The 12,277-nt window shown below is 33.9% G+C and overlaps 1 protein-coding gene and 1 long non-coding RNA gene across 2 annotated transcripts in view; one reads left to right on the top strand and one right to left on the bottom strand.

The window, feature by feature from the left end:
- Positions 1-12,277, top strand: part of LOC309660133 — an 83,449-nt gene that overhangs the window by 12,461 nt on the left and 58,711 nt on the right. The gene's annotated exons all lie outside the window — the stretch shown is intronic.
- The window catches only part of LOC309660105 (uncharacterized protein), a 224,422-nt gene that overhangs the window by 160,914 nt on the left and 51,231 nt on the right, over positions 1-12,277 (bottom strand). The window contains exon 2 of the mRNA XM_082460655.1: positions 55-98. Within this exon, the coding sequence (XP_082316781.1) occupies positions 55-98 (44 nt within the window). The remainder of the gene's footprint in view (positions 1-54; positions 99-12,277) is intronic.

Below are 12,277 nucleotides of genomic sequence, written 5' to 3'. Positions count from 1 at the left end.
AGCTAAAACAAATACAACATATTTTATAACCAAAAAAAGGGTTCTTTTCCCTACCTTGAGGCACGTGAGTGGTTCTCTGATTAACCTTCAAGGATACCCTAAAAAACAAATGGAAAATAGATGACATAGAGGATAATAAAATAGCAGGATTGTTTTAGCATTATTATTAACATTAAGTGTTAGTGGTCTGTTTGCTGGGGGTTAGTTTACCATGGCAAGGCATCAATTGTTCCATCCACAAATGATTCTGGCAACACTGAAGGGCACACAAGTATTAGAATAAAATATATATGTGGATTGAGCACTTTCTGCTGTCTGTAGTACGTGGACATTGTGATTAAGACTCTTGTTGTTCACAACTATTAGCCAATTTAGAAATTTTACTATTGACAGTTGGTAAAGGTGAAAAGAAAAATGTAAAGTCATGCCATATTACTAAAATGAAGCAAAACAACAACCTAAAAACAACAAAAAAATTTACAAACACTTCTAGATTTAATAACATCTTTTTATATCATTAAAAATACAGATACTAAAATTGTAGCCCATTTTGTGGATATGATCACAAGATTTCAGCTTGGAGTGAAATCAAGTCCTATGTTCCAGAGTTTTAAGAGAGTTATTACCTGGCATAGGGAATTACTGTAAGGATATTCTAGTGCTCTTCATTAGAAAAGAATTAATCTTAGAACTAGGAGGTAATTTAAAAATCAACTGGTCCAACATCCTCACTTTGCAAAACAAAGCAAGATCCCATAGCTAGCTCATGGCAGAACTAAGGGTAGAATTTCCATCTCCCAGCCCCATCATTATCCCACAGCATTAAGTTACTTAATTCTTTGTAACTTCCAAGATTGGAAAGGAGTAGAGGGAGTGGAATTGTGTATTCTGCTCTGGATAAGTTCCATCTTCTTGATGAAGCTTCATACTTCTACCTGCATAAATGACCTATAGCATCAACATTTATTGTATCTACCTCATTCAAAACTCCATTCCTTCGTGAAGGCAGATACAGTCCTCCCTTGGTATCTACAGGGGATTGGTTCTACCCCTTCCCCATGGATACCCAAATCCCTGCATGCTCAAGTCCCTTATATAAAATGGTGCAGTATTTGCATATAACACATACACATCCTCCTATATACTTTAAATTTTTCCTTCCTGTTTACTGAGATATAATTGATATATAGCACTACATAAGTTTAAGGTATACAGCATAATGATTTGATTTATGTACATTATGAAATGATTTCCACAATATGTTTAGTGAACAGCCATCATTTCATATAGACACAAAATAAAAAAATAGAAAAAAATTTTTTTCCTTGTGATGAGAACTCTTAGGATTTACTCTCTTAATAACTTGCATATATAACACACAGCAGTGTTAATTATATTTATCAGGTTGTACATTACATCCCTAGTACTTATTTATCTTATAACTGCAAGTTTGACCTTTTGACTGCCTTCCTCTAATTTCCCCTCCCTAAACCCCCCACCTCTGGTAACCATAAATCTGATCTCTTTTTCTATGAGTTTGTTTGCTTGTCTGTTGTGAAGTATAATTGACCTACAGCACTACACTAGTTCCTGGTACACAGCAAAGTGATTTGATATGTCTATACATTTCAAAATGATCACCATGATAAGTCTAGTTATCATCTGTCACCACACAAAGATATTACATAATTATTGACTATATTCCCCCCACAGTCCATTTTATACCTGTGACTCATTTATTTTGTATCCGGAAGTCTGTACCTCTTAATCTCCCTCACCTATTTCTCTCCTTCTGTATACTTTAAATCATCTCTAGATCATTAGAATACCTAACACAATGTAAATGCTATGTAAATAGTTGTAAATACAACATAAATGCTACATAAATAGTTGTCTACATAGGAAATTCAAGTTTTGCTTTTTGGAACTTTCTAGAATTTTTCTTTTTTTTTTGACTACTTTCCCAACCACAGTTGGTTGAATCCATGGATGCAGACCTGTGGATACGGAGAACCACTGTACCAAAGAGTTAAATGACAGGGTTCTAGTCTTAAACTACTTACAAATCAGAGAAAGTAGGAAAAAAAAAAAAATCAAGGAAAAAAGCAAGAGCTACAAAGCTGACAAAAGCAGTCATTAACACTACAAGCAGGGTATGAGAGAAACCGCACAGTAGTTACTTCACATAAAATCTGTTTTCTGGGCAGCTTTCAAAGAAAGTCTAACACTGCTCTTTAACAAATGCTTCCCCTTTCTAGGCTGATCTGTATTATTGTAGGCAGTAATGAAATCATCTGCTTTCCAGCTAGACTTCTTTAAAAAAAATACTTATATATTTACAATCATTTGTGATTCTTAATTAATAAAATATAATTTTTGTAACAATAACAATGGTTTATTAAACCATTTCCTGTAAATGCTTTCAAAAGATGGACTGCAACCCCTGGCCCAGTTCGCATTGCTATTAACAGTGACCTCTATGTTTTCAGAAAGCGCAATAACAAAGTCAACATTACATAAGCATAGAGTCCGCCCCTGCACTATCAAGGCCTAGAATTTCAAGAGACTGGGAATTGAGCAAGCAGCAATGCAATAGCTGTTGGGATGTTTTCTTGTGCTATAATCTCAGGCACAGCTTGTGTGTGCCCTGCTGGAAGCTCACAGTATCAGTGTAAGATGCCGCTCCCCTTGCTGGACAAACTCAATGATTAATCCATGTTTCCTTTGCAGAATGTCAAAGGATGAGTGTCATAAGTTTAAAAGTTATATCGGATATAAAAAACACATTAAATAAAAAGTGTTTCCAAAATGTGAAATTTAAACATTTGGAGAGTTTGAAGTGTATCTAGCCAAAGCAGCTAGTGTCCCTAAGAAGATAAAGCATTATTAAGTAATAAGATGTATTTGTTGGATTTTATTGCTCCAGTTTTTCAATTCTGCTTAAATCATGTAGAAAGAATTCTGAGAAAAAAATTTTTTTTGTGAGCCAAAGTTTAAGCAACTTAACCCAAACATATTTAAGAGAAATAAAGTCACAGAAGGAATTACAAGGAAATATGGTCTTTGAAATTTCAGTAATCATTAAAGTATAAAATGTTTCTACATTTTTCTATAAGAAGCTATATGATTATAGTTCAGCACTCTTACAGATATATAAATATAAATACACACACAGTATTGTGGATGGACACAATTATATTGTACACAAGCAAATATGGTTAAACACTGAAATACATACTTCTAATCCATTATGTATTTTATGTTCTCAAATATCCTTGACTAGAGATTAGAGTTTTGGCTTTTTAAATATCTCTAATATCAGGGTTATGGTAAATAAACATGAATACAAGTTTCAAAGTGGCATACATGGTACAAATCACTGCCAATTTAAGGCAAGATTACCATAGTGTGCAAGGCAAGATTTTGTAGACAGTTGGAGAAGGACTAAGAAGTAAATGTCAAATTACTATTTTTAATACAAAGTTAATTAGAAACTCTCTTGTTCTCTGCTCTCCTCTTCCACTGAGGAGACTACTGCTTATTAAAGATGCTACCAAAAACACTTAAAAGATATCCTGTTTTAGAAAAATGCAGTCTGAACAACCAAGAGAATTTAAAATATTGTATAAAATATTATCTAAGCTTTCATTCCCAAAGGGTTTAGTTCTTTCATTAGAATAAGATGCCACAAATGTATATTCCACAAAGAAAGTTGCTCAATGCATTTGAAGAAGAGCAAATTTAGACCTTAGCATTTCTAAAAAAGTACATAGGAACAACCAACTTTATAATGTGTACACTTTACACCTCTTACACAAAATACGCATGCTTCTTATAATGAACATATAGAGAATTATACTTCACATATTTATTAAAATAGAATTTGATAGTATAGTATTACCTGTAAGTCAACTGGGTTAAAAGCTTTTTGATTGTCTAGATAAGTCTTCTTATTTTACAGATATATAAATGAATTAAGATGTACACTACAATATTTACAATAATTAATAATAATTATTTAATAATAATAATTATTTAGGAATAGTGGACATGAAAGCATTCACATTTTGAGCTTTGAGGTTCACTTCCAGGTCCTCTTCATATTATATGATGTCTACTAGTAGCATATTTTTACTTGAAAACCCCTGTTCTTCTATATGGTCAACATAGAAGAATAACACAAGATTAAAAAATAAATCTCCATTTTAAAATACTAAATTTCTGACATTATTTGTAAAGCATAAATTTTTGTTCATAAGAAATAAATGTATTGTTTCTGCCTAGCCTTTTACACGACTTATTTTCTCTTCTATACACTATAATTGGAATAACCCAATTCTACACGTTGAATCCAAGTCCACAGTAGGGTGAGGGTTATTGTTAGTCTCTTGGGTTTGGTCTCTTTAATAATATCAATAAGTTGTGGTTTAATTAATGGCTCACAGATCCTTCTCACAAAAGGGTGTAAGACCCAGTGCTTTTATAGTATTATAACCACCTTCACTCCCTAACAGTAAGAAGGTCTAAATCATTATAAGCCCACTCCTGACTTTTCAAAACCTGCAGCTTCCTTGCATGGTGATAGCATGGTTTAAGAATAGTTCCAACAGTAACTTCATGGTCAAGGATGGCTCTAGAAGTATTCTTAAGTAAGCTGTAAGAACCAGGCTGAGGTCTTGTCAGTTGATCTGGGAAAAGCAGTGGTGCCATCCCAATGACAGATTGTCAGATTGTCATGTTGGATACCTTTCTGCAGTAAAAATCTCCATGCACGGAAAATGTGCTGCATTTAAAAAATCACACAGTTCTAGGATGCATAATTTTTAGCTATACTTATTATATACATAACGAAGTAAGTTTAATATCATTTATTAAATGGACATACACACTCTTTAAATGTATTTTCTTGTGCAATAAATTAAATGCACAGTATTTTATTCCTAAAATATCTCAACTTTTATTTTGGGAAATACAAAATAATTAGTAATTTTAATTAAGGGAAGGTTACATCCAAAATAATAAATTCCTGTTCGCACAGAGTTTATATACTACCCAAAATAATAAACTAATTTATACATAAATATGGAACATAACAGATGGCTATAAATGCTATGAAGATAAAGAAAGCAGGGAAATGGGAAAGTGAGGAGCTGGTGTTAAGATTTTAGATAAGGTGGGAAGATTAGGAAGATCAGGAAGGAAAAGAACAAAAAGAAGAAATCACACTGACTCCTGGAGGCTATCAGCTATCACCTAGCTATTATGGTATTAGAAACGTCTGGGCCTGAGATTTTCCTTCATGTCACCATGTGATCTTGCTGTAAAATGGGATAACAAATACACTTTTCAAATTTTTGCAACACATAATTGATTGCAAAAATATTATAGATAAATATCTGAAAAGAACACAGTCATTAAAGAAAATGCACCAGAAAGGAAATTAATGAGCTTCATTTAGCTTTGGACACCATCCTAGGTCATTTACACATATTAGTTAAAACTCATAATCATTATTTCCATTTATGGATAAAGAAATGGATACTTAAGAGGATTAAATGACTTCCTAACCTCGGAAAGACTGTAAGGGGCAAAGGCAGGGTTTTGATCTGGGTCCCTGTCGCTCCAAAGCCCAATTCCTGCAGCCCCACCTTACTGACCCTCTGAAGATGAAACACAAGGCTCCATCAACCATCAGGTCAACTCTCTCAATCTTTAATATCTAGTATAATAACTTTAATGCTTTATGTTTCTGCCATATGTTAAAATTCTTTAAAGCATGTTCCCTAATTACTTACTGCCACTCTTACAAAAGTTATGAAGTAGGTGTTATCCAGGAAAGTGAAGACAAAACAGTTATATGATCCTTATGTAACTTCAGCTAATTGCTACTGAGAAAGATGGCATTAAATCTTAAGTTAGCAGACTCTGAATCCGTTTGTTTTTCTACTGTATCATACCGCTTTAAACTTTGAGTTAGAAAAGTGAGGCAAAGGCTTTCCAAACTGGAGATGCAATTCTGTTTTTTTGTTTTTTTTTTTTTTTCCTTGAGGTTGAACCTATGTAGTAACAAATATAAAAGAATTGAAAATCAAGTTCCCTCATTTTCTGATTTTAGCATTCTCACTCTCTTTCATAAATAAGCTTATTTTACCCTTCGTTTTGTTCCCTGGCCACATTCAAACAAATCAACTTAATCAATTCTAATTTGGCAACATAAAAAGTTATATGTCAGACTTGATGCAATTCCACCAATGCTTTGGCATTTGCATAAAAATATGTATGATTCAGTTAATTGTTTATATTACCCATGATTATCTTAAAAGCAAATGTCATTATTAGCTATACATTTTTTTTCCTCAGAATTCATCTATAGATATTATAGTCTGGGCACAATTATTTTTTTCATAGTATGACAACTGAATTTTAGATGTTCCAAAGATTAAGATTTAATAGTCTCCCAAGTTCCAGAAAGAAACTGCTCTTGTTTTATGATGAATATAAGGTAGCTTATTCTATATGGTGTCAATTTGAGTTACTTAGATAAAATCTTAGTTGCCAATAAATTTATGCCTCAGTCAGTAAATCACTTGAGATGATGGAGTAACTTGGTAGCCCTGTTTTGTACACAACTAAAGAGAATGGATCAAGGACCAAGTTTGACTAACACCAACATGAGCTCTGTGGCAAACAACGAACCTCATTTGTCTTGAGAGGTATATTAGTTAACTTTTGTGGAAAATAATAAAACATCAGAGGAATGAGGTAAATCATTGGGAAATACCAAAGTCAGAGGCAAGTGCTCAAAAGATCTTAAACCAATTTTTGGAATTGTTTGGCATCCTTCCATATACTCATATATTTTCATCAAGAGTTCACCTTTATCACTTCTTCCAGGTCTTCAGTAGTAGTGAATCACTTAGAGTATGTTCCTTAGACAGAAGACATACCCTACCTCCAAAATACTAAAAGTTTATTCTTCACTGATACTTGAATTTTAAATCCCCTTTTTGGAAAAATCTGTAAAGTTCCAATCTTCAAATGACACTCCAAAGGGGTGATTTTTTTAAACATCTTTATTGGAGTATAATTGCTTTACAATGGTGTGTTAGTTTCTGCTGTATAACAAAGTGAATCAGCTGTACATATACATATATATTTGTTTTAGCAAGGAACATGCCCCTCACATGGTTCTTCTGTCCTTTGCCCAGGACTTCTTAATCTTGAAATATTTGAAGCCTCCAATTTAGAAAAGGATCATAAACATTGCACGGATACAACAGAAAACTGGTAAAATGGCATATAGGAAGATACTTGATTACACAAAAACAAATTTTTTCTCCACAATAAATGAATTAGTGAGTTACCACAATTCTCAAAGCCATCGAAATCAAGGTGATTGCCCAACCTTTGTCAAAGATGGTAACACGCAGGTTGCTGAAGGTGCAGAACATGCAGTTTACTGGGAGATCTCAAACTATCTAGCCAGTGAGTTCATCTACAGATGATAGCAAAAATTTCACCTATGTCTATACTTCAAGTTCTTTAAGTATAAAGACCTATCACCTATTCTCCCCATACCTAGCAAATGGTAGATGCCAGTTTAAAATTTCTTGACTAAATGGAAATTCTTAACTTCTTCAAAACATAGATCCAATCTTGTTACTCCTGCTCAGGCTTAAATGTCTTCCCATTGGTCTTAGAATAAAAACCGACATTCTCAACAGAGTCTACAAGGGCCTGCTGGTTTAGCACCCACCCACTTCTCCAGGCTTGTCGCACATGAAACTCCTACCATACTGTTGGTGCTAACCTAGATTCTTCCAGGACCTTGCAGACACCAGCCTCCCTCTCACAGACTAAAAACATATACATTATATAATGACTTTTTTAATACTTCAAAATACAAATGTACAGAATTATCAAGAATTATAAAACAGGCTCTAAATCTCCAACCCAGATTAAATAGGCATTACCATTTTGCCAAAGTCATCTTTTTATCTAGCTCTTGAAATTAATAAAACAGGGCATAGCTCACTATCTCTCTTCATTCAGGGATCTGCTAAGAAAAGTCTTCCCTTACCACCCAATCTGAAATGGCATCCCTCCCTAACTGTTCCATCTTCCTGTTTTGCTTCATTTTTCATAGCATTTATTACTACCTAACATATATTTATTTGCTAAAATGTTTATTATCTGTTCCCCTGTTTAGAATGTAAGCTAAATAAATATCTTATTGTAGCCAAAGGTCTACCCAACATATTTCATTTCCCCTCCATACCACCTCAGATACCAGTAACAGTCTGAGGTCAGTGGGTGTGCTTTCTATGTGTGGCTTTTAACTTTTATAAGAATGTGTGTCTTCATAACAAAGATATTGCATAGCTCCCTTCCCTTTCTGTTTGCCCAGTTAACATTTATCCGTCCTCCAAATGTCCACTGATGTGTTACTTCCTCAGACAGGCTTCCCCAACTACCCTGTTTATTCCTCTGCACTCCTTCTTCTCAGCAATTGTGACAGTTAACATTTTACTTTTGTTTGTGTGAATATTGAATAATCTGCCTCTCTCTGCCACTAAACTGTAAGCTCTGTGAGGTGGGGTCAATTCTTTGTTTTGCTTATCATCCCTGGCATGTAGTAAGTGCTCAGGAAACACTAGGGAATGAATGAATTGGGCTACAACATCATTCAGAGGGAATGATTCCTATCTGTACTCCCACACATAGAAACACATACTTATGAAAGCCCAGAATCAGTGATTTCCTTGGCCAGATTTTCCTTCTCCATTTTCCTGCAAATGAAGTTGGTTTGCCTAGCTAACTTGAAACAAGGATAAAAAGGGAACTATTTCTATTTGTCATACAGATATTTTTCCCTGCAATTTTTTATGATATGTCTGGAGAGCCTCCCATTCATCTCTGTGAACTGGCCAGTGCACATACTGTCTCATATTTTAAGACAAACAATTTTATTTCAACACATTCCAAATCTAGGAGTCACCAGATAATATTCAGACACCAAAGAGAAAACTACTTTGTACTATTTACTGATGTTTTGGTGAATCAAGTGGAAATATTTCATATAGCTGTCTCATGATTCTCAAAACATTCCATGTAAAATATGAGATCCAGTTCACCTAAGTTCCAGCTTGAAAGCTCATGTACTATTGGATCAAATTACACAGCATTTGTATTTTGAAACTGACCCTTTTTTTCCCTCTGTCTCTTTCTTCTCACATTCTTTAGCATGTGCACACACACACACCTTGATCAAGAATTTAGACTCAGACAATATGGAAATACTATATTAGCATATAATCATTTCTGTTTAGTTTTACAAAAGAAACATACAAGTAAAATTCAAGAAAACAAAATTTTTTGACTGAGGACTCTAAAAATCTATTGCCACATTAAAATGGATTTTAAGAGAAATTTTCTCCAGGCTATATAGAGCTCTTATAGCTAATTTCACTGAAGGCAAAGTTATATCTTCAGCTTATGACTAAAAAGACCACAAAAGTAGTATGAATTATGTTATAAAAACTACCTTGAAACACTTCTATTAGATGTTCTGCAACCATATAAAGGCAAAGCATGTTTATGAGATGAATAAATAGTACTTACATTGTACTGATAATCAAGTCAATATGTATTCTTTTAAATATGGGCAAAGACAAATAAATACGAAATATATATAACTTTGATGTATGATATATAATAATAATTCATGACAAAACCCCAGAATTTAGATATTTAGAAGCAATTTGCAAAAAAACAAAAGTTTGTTTTCTCTGAAGTCATTAATGCAGTGATCATTTAAATATACATTTTTATGGAAAATGTACTTAGTGTTTCTGACATTTAGACAGATGTCTACAACTCTAATTCCTATAGCAATCTGACAACATGAATTAATTATGTGGACTGGGGTGGACGGTATGAGGCTGGAGAGTACATGTCAGAAGTTGATGACTTTTGCTGTAAAAAAGATGAAAACCTCTCCTATATATACCTACTTTTCCCCACTTGCAGCAATACTTTTAAAATTAATTAATTCATCTTATATAGTGTTTGATTATGTGCTAGTTACTGTTTAAGTTGTCCCCAGATTGCAAAGAGTAATAATAAAACTGCGTTTCTGTTTCAAGACTCCTATCATCTGGACAAACACATAATTGGAAAAAATGATAATCAATAAAAATAAGAGCAATGACAGACAGTGATAGAAATATGCACAGGATACTACAGGAACACGGATTAGAGTCATCGTCTCTCACTGGAGTCAGGACGAGGGTACGGACTAGGCTGGCTCTACAAGGACAGGTAAGAATTAACTGGAATTGAAATTGGCAAAAGGTTGGAGGTGTGAAGAGAAAGCCTCCAGACACAGAGGTCAGCATAAGCAAAAGCCCAGAAAGAAGAAACAGTATGGTTAAGAAAGAAAAGACTATCATCACTGAAGTGTTACATAGAATATGAGGCAGGGAGTGGGTGGAGATGAAATTGGAGAATTTGACAAACGCCAGATCATGGATGAACTTGTGTTGTACAAAGGCGTTTATCCTAATCAATATGGCAAGTGAATTTACTCTTATTGCCAAAGCTTTTATGACGTAACTGGGTGGCTTGGTTTCTGTTTTGAGAAGGATTCTGGATGAATATTAGGATTTATTAAATTTGAATATTTTAGTTACTAAAATTTCCATAGTTGCAACGGAGTCATGGCATTGATGGCATATTTGCTATTCCTGTTATACACAGTTGATGCCCTTCAGTGTATGTGAGGGGTAATATGTTAAGATTTTTATTTAATTGTAGATTGCTCAGGCAAGAATTGGAATGGTGAAACAAATTAAGAGGGTTTTGTAACAGTTCAAAAGAGGGATGATGAGAGTCCTAAACCAGAGCAGTGGGAATACACAGGGAGAGGAAGGAAAGTTTCAAGAAATATTTAAGAATTCCCTGGCAGTCCAGTGGTTAGGACTCCACGCTCTCACTGCTTAGGGCCTGGGTTTAATCCCTGGTCAGGGAACTAAAATCCCACAAGCTGTTTGACACAGCCAAAAAAAAAAAAAAAAAAAGAAAGAAAGAAAGAAATATTTATATTAGGAGGGGTCAGGTGTATGGGAGATGATGTTGAAGGCGTCACAGGTGACTTAAATTTCAGCTTGGAAACTGGTTCATTCCTATGCCATCACCTTGGACAGCAGGTTTTAGAGTTACAGCAGATTTGAAGAGGAAATGCTGAGATGTGGCTTCGAAATTTAAGATACTGGTAGAGCCACCTAGAGGGCAGTGAATATGTGACTCAGGTGAAAAGTCATTTCGTTGGAGATAAAAATTGGGGAAACTCCTACTAGTAAGAGTTGAAATTATGAGAATCAGTTTGCTCACCTAGAAACACTATGTAGAGTGTAGGGAGAAGAAATTCAAGAATGATAGATAATAGTGTTCCTGGACATAGAGAGGAGGAAAAGTGAAAAATTAGAAGGGGAAGAATGGGGAGAGTCACAGAAGTCAATAAAGTTTCAAACAGCATGGTGGTCCAAGTCAAATGCATCAAGAAGTCCAATAAAGTAAGAACTACATGTGCCCCTTGGATCTGCAACTAAACCTCATCAGGTGTTCATAATAGCAGAGTAGTTTCAGTAGCATTATAAAGGCAGAAATTATATTTTAAAATTACCCGATAAAGTTTTTCTTATGTTTATTGAATAAATAAAAGCAAGGTTATGATTTCTTCCTTGTACATATAACATAAAAATGAAATACTAATTCAAAAATAGGTCATTTCTATATTATTTTAAATATATAGAAGGATGAATCACATTTTAATTAAAATACATGTGAGCTTCAGGATGCCTATAATCTAATGGGTTAGACACTAGATATAAAGGTGCTCTATAAGGGAAAACTATTACGCATTTATTTGTTATTTATACCTATTGTTATTTCCTTCATTATCAGTGCCTTTTGCAAATATTTCTCTAAATTATTATTTCTCAAAGAAGCATACAGGATTTATTAATCTATATTATTTAAAAAGGAATCTTTTAAAATAAATTAGTAGTTGGAGATATTTTACACTATAAGAAATTCTCTTTGAAATATTATTTAAACATGGGCAAAACATGTAGGGCTTTGCTTTTGTGATAAAGCGTTAATCATAAGTAAAAATGTGGGAAGAAACCTAGGACAAGTTAGGTTAGTTTACATCCGAAAATCATAGGGTGGTACGTCACTGTCCTAAAGAATGGAGTCTCTTAACATTCTGTCCAGT

This window comes from Balaenoptera physalus (assembly GCF_965194825.1).
Source record: "Balaenoptera physalus genome assembly, chromosome: 4".
Taxonomy (NCBI): domain Eukaryota; kingdom Metazoa; phylum Chordata; class Mammalia; order Artiodactyla; family Balaenopteridae; genus Balaenoptera; species Balaenoptera physalus.
Note: the sequence above shows the minus strand (reverse complement) of the source record. Positions and strands in the feature narration are given on the sequence as shown.